This window comes from Loxodonta africana, chromosome 14 (genome assembly GCF_030014295.1).
Source record: "Loxodonta africana isolate mLoxAfr1 chromosome 14, mLoxAfr1.hap2, whole genome shotgun sequence".
Lineage (NCBI taxonomy): Eukaryota > Metazoa > Chordata > Mammalia > Proboscidea > Elephantidae > Loxodonta > Loxodonta africana.
In genome coordinates this window covers 51,593,486-51,606,665 of record NC_087355.1, presented here as the reverse complement: position 1 = coordinate 51,606,665, position 13,180 = coordinate 51,593,486, and the positions used below count along the sequence as shown (strand labels likewise).

At 38.8% G+C, this 13,180-nt stretch overlaps 1 protein-coding gene across 2 annotated transcripts in view; it reads left to right on the top strand.

Annotated features, from left to right (window-relative positions):
- YWHAZ (tyrosine 3-monooxygenase/tryptophan 5-monooxygenase activation protein zeta) overlaps positions 1 to 2,620 on the top strand; it is a 34,978-nt gene extending 32,358 nt beyond the window's left edge. For both annotated transcript variants that reach the window (XM_010588433.3, XM_023545918.2), the window contains exon 6: positions 250 to 2,620. In XM_010588433.3, the coding sequence (XP_010586735.1) occupies positions 250 to 309 (60 nt within the window). In that variant the 3' untranslated portion in view covers positions 310 to 2,620. The remainder of the gene's footprint in view (positions 1 to 249) is intronic.
- The last annotated feature ends 10,560 nt before the right edge of the window (positions 2,621 to 13,180 follow it).

The window sequence follows — 13,180 nt, the reverse complement described above, 5'->3', positions numbered from 1 at the left end:
ATAAGAGTTTCCTATATCTGACTTTTGTTATTTGAAGATGACTCTGCTGTATACTTACTAAGCTTAGAAAATGGTTAGAGGGAAATAAATGCCTTGAGGTGTTTTGTATTTGAGTTATCTTCAATGCTGGTATCTTTTTAAGAAAGACATCCAACTAAAACCATGTTTACATTCTGGTACCTTGGCATATATATGAAAAATTTTCTGTTTTTTTTTTTGAAAATGAAAAATCTTTCCTTCTCTTAACAGTTGTGGACATCGGATACCCAAGGAGACGAAGCTGAAGCAGGAGAAGGAGGGGAAAATTAACCGGCCTTCCAACTTTTGTCTGCCTCATTCTGAAATTTACACAGTAGACCATTTGTCATTCATGCTGTCCCACAAATAGTTTTTTGTTTACGATTTATGACAGGTTTATGTTACTTCTATTTGAATTTCTATATTTCCCATTTGGTTTATGTTTAATATTAGGGGAGTAGAGCCAGTTAATATTTAGCGAGTTACTTGTTTTCACCTTGAGATGGCCAATATGGGGATGTGGAATTTTTATACAAGTTATAAATGTTTGGCGTAGTACTTTTGGTACATTGTGGCTACACAAGGGCCAGTGTTAAAACTGCTTCCATGTCTAAGCAAAGAAAACTGCCTACATATTGGTTTGTCCTGGTGGGGGATAAAGGGATAATTGGTTCCAGTCACATGTGTAGTTATTGTGGGTACTTTAAGGTTTGGAGCACTAATAAGGCTGTGGTAGAAATAGATATCCCATGGATAGTACATGTTGAACCATGTTTATCTATGGAATACACAATCTCAGTGTGCACACCTTTGACTACAGCTGCAGACGTGTTCCTTTAGACAAAGTTGTGACCCAATTTACTCTGGAGAAGGGCAGAAACGGTTCACATTCCATTATTTGTAAAGTTACCTGCTGTTTGCTTTCATTATTTTTGCTACACTCATTTTATTTGTATTTAAATATTTTAGGCAACCTAAGAACAAATGTACAAGTAAAGATGCAGTAAAAATGAATTGCTTGATATCCATTACATCATGTATATCAAGCACAGCAGTAAAACAAAAAACCCATATATTTAACTTTTTTTTAGGTTTTTTGCTTTTGTGATTTTTTTTTTTTTTTTGATACTTGCATAACATGCATGTGCTGTAAAAATAGTTAACAGGGAAATAACTTGAGATGATGGCTAGCTTTGTTTAATGTCTTATGAAATTTTCATGAACAATCCAAGCATAATTGTTAAAAACATGTATTAAGTTGATGTAAGTGGAATAAAAGTTTTATGAATGGACTTTTCAACTACTTTCTCTATAGCTTTTCATGTAAATTAGTTTTTTGGTTCTGAAACTTCTCTAAAGGAAATTGTACATTTTTGGAAATTTATTCCTTATTCCCTCTTGGCAGCTAATGGGCTTTTACCAAGTTTAAATACAGAGTTTATCATAATGACAAACATACTACTAATATAACTACTACTCTTGCCAACCATGACCCATTCTCTCCTCTTTCCCCTCTCAAAAAAACTAGTTTCTATTTTTGGAGGGAGATTGAACAGAAAAAAGTAATGTGTTCCATTTAAATTTTGGTATATGGCATTTTCCGATGTAGGAAGCCACAATGTTCTTGGCTCATTGTGACATTGGGTAGCATTAACTGCAAGTTTTGTGCTTCCAAATCACTTTTGGTTTTTAAAAATTTCTTGATATTCTTAGAGCCTGCCTTCAGTTTTGATCCTTTTATTCTATTTGTCAGGTGCACAGGATTACCTTCCTTTTTTAGCCTTCTGTCTTGTCACCAACCATTTCTACTTGGTGGCCATGTACTTGGGAAAAGGCCGCATGATCTTTCTGGCTCCACTCAATGTCTAAGAGACCCTGCTTCCTTTGCTTGCATCCCACAAACTACTTCCTTCATCCTTTTACTACAGCAAATCTCCTTAGTTGATGAGATTGTGTTAATCTCCCCGTAAGCCCTACCTATCCTGAATGGTCCGTCGTCGTCTGCCCTTAAATCCTTTCTCCTCCTCTATTCTCTAAATAATGATGGGGCTAAGTTATACCCAAAGCTCACCCTATTTCCTCAGTACCTTGCAGAAAACACCAAACAAAAATACCATTTTAAAAGAGGTGTATTTTTTTTTTTCTTTTAGAATGTAAGCTCCTCAAGAGCAAGGACAATGTTTTCTGTATGTTTATTGTGCCTAGTACACTGTAAATGCTCAATAAATATTGATGATGGGAGGCAGTGAGTCTTGATGATAAGGCTGAGAAACTGAGATTCCAAATACTGTTTTGTTGCTTGTTCCAGTATGACCTCAGATTAAATTGGGAAGTACCGGCCCCTTTGGACAATTGTCCCAAATATTATCTTCAAATAAAAGTACAATGGAGGCCTGAGGGTCTTTGTTTCAAGGAGAAAAGATCTCATGCATTTGGTACATCATCATGCATCTTCATTCATAGCTCTTTTTAGCTTGCGTATTAATTTGCTCCTGACCCCAGGCCAAGAAGGTGAAATAATTTTATAGCTAAGGAAAATGAAGCGAGACTGAGGAGATGGATCTCATCCAATTAAGTTATAAATAAAATCTGAAACATGTCACATCTGCCTATTAGCTATTTATGTTCATCACTCATCTAGTTTGAATCTGAAATAAATCATAAATACTTCATTAATACTAGCTGTTAATCTACTCTATTTCTGTGTAGTGGTACTTTTTAAAATTTCAGCTCTCCTTTTACTTTAAAAAGATTTCCAACATGAGTTTTTTTTGGTCTTGGCATTTGAATAGCTAATTGTATATAACATACCTTATTTCTTTAATTATCCCAAATCCAGGCCTCGTGTCCGTTTTTGTCAATATCGCACAATAGTGCCAGGAAATTGGAGAATTTTACACTGTATTTTGTGTGTGTGAAGAAATTGTTTTTTAAAAATTGGCCACTTTAGAGTTGTCCTGTGGAGAGTGGAGCAGCAGTGTGGTCAGTAAAGAGGATGGACTTCTGCAGCTTGGCCTTCTGTCCTGGCTTTTCAAGTTACGTAGTTGTTAACTTTGTGCTATAAAAATCATACCATAGTGGGAAGAACGGGAAGGTAAAGGAATTAAAAGAATATATGTCAAGTGGTGTAACTAAAGGCTGGATTTTTTTTTTTCCTTCCTATGACACATACAAAACAGTCACCAATGCCCAAGGCATATTTTAAAACTAGTCAAGGCCAACTTGGAAGCTGCAATCTTAGATCATTTACTCAACGTGAGTAAAGCCTTGATTGAATGACTCTGGCGACTAGGTCAATGGGGAAATGTTCAAAATCTCCCATAGGCTCTGGATGAAGATCCAAGAGCTTTGGAGATTTTCTAGCAGTGGCAGCAGCATTTTAAATGATTTATATTGTCAGGGGAGAATAGCACTTTGTTGGGATTCCAGTGCCCCATAGTCACTGAGAGCTCCAATGTTAGGAACTCTGGCGCTTTGTGCTCAGAATCATAAATTGCTTTATTGTATTTTCTGTCATACCATTTTAAAAATTACAGTGGTTTAATTGTAATATCCATCGTCTTGTGGTGGCTGAGACTGGGACTCATGAAATGAGTAGACTTGGTTCCTTTTCTGAATGTGAAACTACATTAATAAAATACTTTTATATAATCTTCAATTTGACTTAACAGCAGTCATAGTTGATTAGTTAATTCTAACTCACCTTTCAGAGGGCGAGAGACCTAAAAATAAGATACCTGAGTTGAGGGTATGTTTAGAAACTTTACAACAGACATCTAAGAAAACTGGTTTTCTTTTGTAATGTCAAAATGGTGTTGAGGAACCCATCTCAGAAGTAAATGTGAAATCAAAAACTAAAAAATACCCAGATACGATTATGCTGCTCTCCTGAACTTGGAAGTTCACTTTAATTTACATGACTGTTGACCCCCAAATATTTCAGAATGTGAAAGGTAGTGGAATAACCTCTTGATGATAGGCCGGCTGTTTGGAAGACATCTACACCTGCACTGTATCGCTATTAGGTTAATTACACAATTTTGGAAGTGTTGCTTTTTTGTCCATGATGGTTGGACAAGCAAGAACGTGTGGCTTTTGTATGCAGAAACCAAGTTAATACATTGAAGCATAGCTGTTAGCAACCCTAGGTGATGCCAGAGACCCTGAGCACTTTTTTAGAGTTTTCATATTACTTTTGAGTTCATTCCATGAAATTTCTGAAAGCCAAACCTAACTAGCGTAATCATAATTAAAGACTTGTCAGAAATTAATTTCTAATTCTAGAGCTTCCATAATCATACCAGTATTTTCAGTAGGTGCCTATATTTTTTAGTATTGGTTGTTTGGCTTGGGTCAGCTACAAGTCTCTTCAAGAAAGGGCTAGAGAAGATTTTGTTCCAGTCAAGATGCACAATGAATGGGATCCAAACGGAGGTTACAGCATGTACAAAGGCATCAAGATGAAGGAGCTTAGCTTTCACAAAAGTGTAGAAAGAAGAGATGGGTAGTGTCCTTTTTTCCTGTGTATTTCATCTTTAGTGCTTCAGAATCACATGAGGGGATCTTGTTTAAAATAACTATTCCCAGCACCCAATCTCAAAGGTTTTAATTTCTTAGGTCTAGGCTGACACTCATGAATAATACATTTTTAGCAAAACTCCCATGAATGGTAATGATGCATAATGTCCAAGCTGCTGAATACAGACATAATATGGGAAATAAGGATGTGTGAGACATTTTTTAGCCCCCAAAAAAGCTGTTTCTAGAAGTCTGCAAAAAGAAATTTGTGAATCTGCTTAGCAGCTCACCATGATTTGTAGCAATGTTTCACAAACAAGACTAAGGGTTAGCTATCAAAACAGGTTTTTCACATTAATGACTGTGGTATACTTGGGGAGTAAGGCCTGAACATCTACTTCCAAAAGATGACACCCAGTCTGAAACGTGTGGTCACCACGGGTCAGAATCAACTCAACGGAAAACTTTTTTTTATCGTTAGGGACAGGTACCAGTTAAAATTTTTAGTGTTTAGGGGGAAAAATACCCATTTATAGAGAGAACTTACTCTGCATGTGTCTGTTCTTAATGGATGCCGTGTACAAATGTCAGCTCCAGGTGAAAGTTAAACGCTAAAAGCAAAACAAGAACATTCATGAGTTAGCTTGCTGATTTGAGTACAAGGAAAGATGTCAAAATGTGCACAAAAAGCACATTTATATCCATCTCAACCCAGAAATTCCTTCCTGGGTATATCTCCTAAACGTCTTGCTTTATGTGCACCAGGAAACCATACAAAAAATATGTACAGGAAACCATTGCAGCTGTGCTGTGAATAAGCAAAAACCTGGTAACAGTCAAAATGTCTATGGAAAGGAGAATGGGTAGTCAATGACAATAGCAAAATGAATGAGCTAAATAGCCCAGTCAGCAACATGGTTGCATTTTAATAACAATTTTGAGTGAAAAAACAGCTCCAATAAACTGCATGGGGTCTGATACCCTTACAAAATTGAAAAATGAGCAAATCATTTGCTTAAAATACAGATCCGTGGGAAAAAAAAAAAAGTTTGTCCTCTACCAAGGGAATGAATAAAAACCAAACCAAACCCGTTGCCGTCGATCCTGACTCATGGTAACCCTATAGGAGAGAGCGTCACCACCCAACAGGGTTTCCAAGAAGCAGCTGGTGAATTCGAATTGAGGACCGTTCAGTTAGCCAAGCTCTTAATTCAGAATAGTGGCTACCCGTGGGGAAGAGGACATAGGTAGACATAAGTTGTCACTAATGTTCTAGATTGGGGGTCAGGTGGTGGGCTCTGAAGTACTCAGAGCCATTCAAGGAGAGAGCCATGCAAGGACCAGGGGTGAAAAAAGATTATGATTAACCCAATTCTGGGCATCAGAGGTCACAAAAGAAAAAACTAAATGGAAGCAAAGTACAGTGGGTCAAAAAATTTATTAGTCAAAGGCTCACTTGAACAGTAAAAAGATTGGTAAGAGAAAATATGAGAAATAAGTCACCAAACTCCAAATGCTAGGAAACCTAACGAAACAGGCAAAACATTGTCACTAAGACAAAAATCGCTACCCTATTAATTTCAGTCTTTTAAAATTGTTTTATCTTCATGCTGTCCTTCCATTTAACTCTGGAAGAGCAGGGAGCAAGAACTGGAGATTTATTCGTGGGAAGGACTGAGCTGGGAAAGACATTACAAAACACTGGAAGTAGAGTGAAAAATACTGATCTCTGAAATGATCAGAAAAGGCTTCAAGGACTTTAGGTAGCACGTAATGAGGCCCTATGTTTGTGGAGCCTGAAAAATTCTGTCACACCAGCCAAACCACTTCAGCACATTCAGGCTTTTAGGTTCCTCGCTTCTTAACTTTAGAGAAAATGAATCTGTGTTCAGTCCTAAATCATTGAGGCATCTATCACATCCTATGTGTCCAAGTCTTAAAATTTTCACTGTTTTTCCTCATGTTCCTTTAGGATTTTTTTTTTTAAGTTCTATATTAGTTGGTTTCTGTAGGAAAAGTCTGACAAGAGAGTTGAAAGTACAGAAACTACTTTTTAATGAATCCTTAACAGTATTAGATCAAATATAAATATGTTTCTTGGTCATTTAGTTTTCCTTTCCCAGGATTTGCAATAGAGGTGTCAACAAAGTTTTTTTTTCTTGGAAACCTTAGTCCCTCTTAAAGGTTATAAGGGTCAAAGTTGAAGAGTCCAAAAAAAATGAATTTCTTTGGAGAAAGCTTTAGAGTACTGAACATTTCTCTCTACTATCACCTACCCCCTCAATGGAGGAAAGGAGGGGGTGACCCAATGGGACTACTTCACAAACGATTCTGGCAGAGGGTCATGGGTGTGTCAGAAGGTCATGCCAGGCCAATGGGAAAGCCTCAATTGAGAGACGGTGCCTGGGTGGCTATGCTGATGGCAGAGTAGGGAGCAGTAACCACTGTAGGAATGGCCTGCTCACTCAGGGACTGTGGGGGCACAGTCTGGGCATGTTTCCATTAGGCCAGGATCAAGACAGCCTATTGTTATTTGCTGTCAAGTCAACTCTGATTTATGGCAACCTTATAGCAGAATGAAACATTGCCCAGTCCTGTGCCATCCTCACCATCTTTGGTATGTGTGAGTCCATTGTTGTAGCCACCACGTCAATCCACCTCATGGAGGGTTTCCCTTGTTTTTGCTGACCCTCTACTTCACCAAGCATCATGTACTCCAGCAATTAGCCTTTCCTGATGACATCTCTAAAGTAAGCAAGACAAAGTCTTGCCATCCTCGCTTCTGTGGAGCATTATGGCTATACTTTCTCCAAGACAGATTTGTTCCTGGTATTTTTCTTGGCAGTTCATGGTGTAGTCAGTATTCACCAATACCACAATTCAAATAAGTCAATTCTCCTTTGATCATTTTCACTGTCCAGCTTTCACATGCATATGAGGTAATTGAAAAGACCATGGCTTGGGGCAGGTGCAAAAGAGCTGCATGGGTGGGATTCCCACAGGCAGTCTGTGGAGTGAATCAACAGAAACCAGAGTCAGAGGGGAGTCATAAACAGGAGCTGGCAGAAGTGACTCTCAAGAGATAATCAACAAAGAGAATTTTAAAAAGGAAATCACCAAATCAATACCATTTGTATTAGTCCCCAAGAAGATGAAGTACTTAGGAATAAATTTAACCAGGGACATAAAAGACCTATACAAAGAAAACTGCAAATGCTACTGCAGGAAACCAAAAGAGACCTACCTAAGTGGAAAATCATACCATGCTCATGGTTAGGAAGACTCAACATTGTGAAAATGTCAATTCTACCCAAAATGATCTACGGATACAATGCAATCCCGATCCAAATTTCAACAGCATTTTTTTAATGAGATGGACAAACAAATAACCAACTTTATATGGAAAGAGAAGAGGCCCCAGATAAGTAAGCATTACTGAATAAGAACAAAGTGGGAGGCATCACACCACCTGACTTTAGAACCTATTGTATCATCACGGTGGTCAAAACAGCCTGCTACTGGTACAACAGCAGATACATAGACCAGTGGAACAGAATTGAGAACCTAGACATAAATTCGTCCACCTTTAAGCGGCTGATATTTGACAAAAGCCCAAAGTCCATTAAAATGGGAAAAAGAAAGACTAACAAATGGAGCTGGCATAACTGGATATCTGTGTGCAGAAAAAAAGAAACAGGACCCATACCTCACACCATACACAAAAACTAACTCAACATGGATCAAAAACCTAAATATAAAATCTAAAACAATAGAGATCATGGAAGAAAAAATAAGGACAAAGCTAGTGTCTCTCATACATGGCATAAATAGTATACAAAACATTACTAACAATGAAGAAACATCAGAAGAGAAACTAGGTACTTGCGGGCTCCTAAAATCAAACTCTCAAATGATCATTGAAAGTCTTCACCAAAAAAGTAAAAAAAGAACCTACGAACTGGGGAAAAAATTTTGGCTATGACATATCTGATAAGGGTCTAATCTCTAAAATCTACAAGATACTGAAACACCTCACCAAAAAAAGACAAATAATCCAATTAAAAAATGTGCAAAGGATTCGAACAGACACTTCACCAAAGAAGACATTCAGGCAGCTAACAGACACATGAGGAAATTCTCACAATCATAAGCCATTAGGGAAATGGAAATTAAAACTACAATGTGATACCATCTCACCCCAACAAGGCTATCACTAATTCAAAACACACAAAATAACAAATGTTGGAGAGGTGTGGAGAGATTGGAACTCTTATGCACTGCTGGTGGGAATGTAAAATGGTACAACCACTTTAGAAAACTATATGGCGCTCCCTTAAAAAGCTAGACATAGAAATACCATACGATCCAATAATCTCACTCCTGGGAATATATCCGAGAGAAATAAGAGCCATCACGTGAGTAGTCACATGCATGCCTATCTTCATTGGCAGCAGTATTCACAACAGCAAAAAGCAACCTAAATGCCCATCAACAGACGAATGGATAACAAATTACAGTACATACACACAATGGAATACTATGTAACGATAAACAACAATGATGAATTCAGGAAACATCTCACAACATAGATGAATCTGGAGGGCATTATGCTGAGTGAAATAAGTCAATCACAAAAGGACAAATATTGTATGAGACCACTATTATAAGAACTCAAGAAGAGGTTTAAACACATAAAAAAAAATTCTTTGACGGTTACAAGGGTGGGAAAGGGGGGAGGGGGAAATCACTAACTAGATGGTAGACAAAGATCAATTTCAGTGAAGGGAAGGACATCACACAATACAGGGGAAGTCAGCATAACTGAACCAAAGCAAAAGCAAAGCAGTTTCCTGGACACATCCAATCACTTCAAGGAACAGAGTAGCTGGGGCTGGGGCCTGGGGACCATAGTTTCAGGGGACATCTAGGTCAATTGGCATAGCATAGTTTATAAAAAATATGTTCTACATCCCACTTTGGTGAGTGGCGTTTGGGGTCTTAAAAGCTTGTGAGTGGCCATCTAAGATACATCAATTGGTCCCATCCCACTCAGAGCAAAGGAGAATGAAGAAAACCAAAGACACAAGGAAAATACTAGCCCAAAGGACTAAAGGACCAAATGGACCAGCGACTCTACCAGCCTGAGACCAAAACAACTAGATGGTGCCGGTGCCTAGGTACCACCAATGACCACTATAACAGGGAGCACAACAGAGAGTCCCAGACAGAGGAGGAGAAAAGTGTAGAACCCAAATTCATGTAAAAAGACCAGACTTGACGGTCTGACAGAGGAATCCCTGAAACTATGGCCCCCATGCGCACTGTTTCCCCAGAACTGAAACCATTCCCGAAGCCCACTCTTCAGACAAAGATTAGATAAGACTATAAAACAAAAAATAATACACGTGAGGAATGTGCTTCTTAGCTTGATCAGATATATGAGATCAAATGGGCAACTCCTGTCCAAAAGCAGAATGAAAAGGTAGGAAGGGACAGACTCTGGTTGAGTGGACACAGGGAAGCCGGGGAGGAAAGGGGGAGTGTGCTGTTACATTGTGAGAATTGCAACTAATGTCACAAAATAATGTGTGTATAAATTTTTGAATGAGAAATTAACTTGAGATATAAACTTTCACCTAAAGTACAACTTAAAAAAAGAGAGAGAAAGAGAATCAAAAACAGGTCTGTGAGGAATCAATGAAAGTACCTCAGAAGGTCATCTTTTTTTAAATGTCATGTGTTATTTATATACTTTTAAAATAGTATTTTAAGTAAAGTTTACAGTTCAATACAATCTCTCATATAAAAACTTATACACACCTTGCTATGTAACCCTAGCTGCTCTCCCCCTAATGTGACAGCACACTCCTCCTCTCCACCCTGTATTCCCCGTGCCCATTCAGCCAGCAATTGCCCCCCTCTGCCTTCTCATCTCACCTCCAGGCAGGAACTGCCCACATAGTCTCATGTGTCTACTTGAGCTAAGAAGGTCGCTCCTCACCAGTATCCTTTTCTTTTAGTCCAGTCCAATCCTTGTCTGAAGAGTTGGCTTCGGGAATGGTTCCAGTCTTGGGTTAACAGAGGGTCTGGGGGGTCCCTCCAGTCTCAGTCAGACCAATAAGTCTGGTCTTTTTATGAGAATTTGTGACCTGCATCCCACTGTTCTCCTGCTCCGTCAGGGATTCTATGTTGTGTTCCCTGTCAAGGCAGTCATCATCTAGTTCTTCCGGTCTCAGGCTGATAGAGCCTCTGGTTTATGTGGCCCATTCTGTCTCCTGGGCTCATGTTTACCTTGTGTCTTTGGTGTTCTTCATTCTCCTTTGCTCCGGGTGGATTGAGACGAATTGATGCATCTTAGATGGCTGCTTGCTAGTGTTTAACACTCCAAATGCCACTCACCGGAGCGGGATGCAGAATGTTTTCTTAATACATTTTGTTATGCCAATTGACCTAGATGTTCCCTGAAACCATGGTCCCCAGACCCTCATCCCTGCTACTCTGGCCTTCAGAAGGTCATCTTAAGCATCTGTTGTGGTCAGAGGGAATCAATGACCCATTTTCTTCAGCTCCAGTTAATTAGGACCTTTCCTGTCCCAACCCCACTGCAACTCCAAAGGACCCAGAGCAGCCGAAGGGGATGAAGGAGAGCTGGGTTAGGTCAGACATAGAGATGAAGTTGACCACAAGCCCCTCCATCGATTGCAGGCTTGCAGCTGGGAGCAAGTCCAAGCAGGGAGAGGCAAGGAGCTTTAGCATGAAATGCAGGTAGAGATTTGGACTACTATATTATTATACAGGACTAAATATTGTCGTCCCTGCCTATCAAACCATTTCAGCTCACATTAAAAAATAGCAAGGGCAGATCTGCAAGCAATGAACGGAAGGATCAGCACACCAAGAACTTGAGCTAAAGAACCATCTGAAAAAATATATATAAAACACGCATTTTTAATATGATTAAGAAGACGAAAATACAGACACCAAAATGAAAAAATTAAGTTTATAGGTAACTGAATAATCTGGCAGGCAATCTAATTTAGAACTAAAACCCAACTGTAATAAACTAAGAAAACATATCCCCGTGGCATTCTTAGGTTTTTTGTTTTTTGCTTTAGGCAAAACATTAACCATGAAGATTTTACTTTTCCCAGGAAATAAAAGTTTTTCTACCTAACGAAAGGAGCCCTGGTGGTGCAACGGTTAAGAGCTCGATTGCTAACTGGAAAGTTGGCAGTTCGAACCCACCCAGCTGCTCCAAGGGAGTAAGACCTGTCCATCTGCTCCTGTAAAGATTAAACTAAAAAAAAAAAAAAATGCTGTAGAGTTGATTCCAACTCACAATGACCCTATAGGACAGAGCAGAATTGCCCCATAGAGTTTCTGAGGAGTGGCTGGTGGATTTGAACTGAGGGCCTTTTGGTTACTGGCTGAGCTCTTAACCACTGTGCCATCAGGTCTCCCCCTGTAAAGATTACACCCTAGAAGACCCTATGGGGCAGTTCTACTCTGTCACATGGGGTCACTACGAGTCAAAATTGATGCTGCAGCACCCTGCAACAATATTGACTACGTAATGGCACAAGTGGAACACTGGTGGTGTAGTAGTTAAGTGCTATGGCTGCTAACCAGAAGGTTGGCTGTTTGAATCTACCAGGAGCTACTTGGAAACTCTATGGGGCAGTTCCACTCGGTCCTATAGGGTAGCTATGAGTCGGAATCGACTCGAGGGCACTGGGTTTTTGGGGTCTTATGTCATTACCCATTGCCAGGATTCAAACTGCCGACCCTTTGGTTAGCAGCTGTAGCACTTAACCACTACGCCACCAGGGTTTCCAAATGACACAAGATAGTAATTTTATTTTTTCCTGAGAACAAAGCCTTATTTACTCTTTCATTAAGAAAAAAATTAATCATATATTAAAATATAAATATAGCCAGTGTGTCTTATTTTAAATATCTTGATTGTATCATTTAGCACACACTGGAGAGAAGGCTACTCATCAAAAGAAAAAAGCTCAGTGTTGCAGATATTTAGGTGATTTGGGGGTCAAAGGCCTTTTTTTGGTTGCATATTCTTAACCACAGGAGCAAACATTAAATATTCTGCAGCTTTTTATTTTGAAAAAATTTTAGATTTACAGGAAAATGGCAAAAATGTACAAAGAATTTTCATATATCCTTTACTCAGATTTTCCAAAAGTCAACATGTTAACAAATTTTATTTTTACTCTTTATATAATTTTTTTGTTGGAATCGTGTAACAGTAATTGCAGATATGATGTCTCTTTACCTCTATATACTTCAATATTTCCTGGAAATGTAGTCATCTACATAAAACTCTATAGTTATCAAAACCAGAAAATTTACGCTGATGTGATCCTATTACCTAATCTACAGACATTATTCAAATTATGCTTGTTGTCCCACTAATGTCCTTTGTAGCAAAAGAAATTTTTTTCTGGATCCAAGATTCAATTTAGGATCTTTAGTTGCATTTAATTGTATCTTTTTAGGCGGTGCAATGGTTAAGCACTTGACAACTAACAAAAGGCTGGTGGTTTGAACTTACACAGAGGTGCCTGGGAAGAAAGGCCTGGCACTCTGCTTCTGAAAGGTCACAGCCTTGAAAACCCTATGGAGCAGT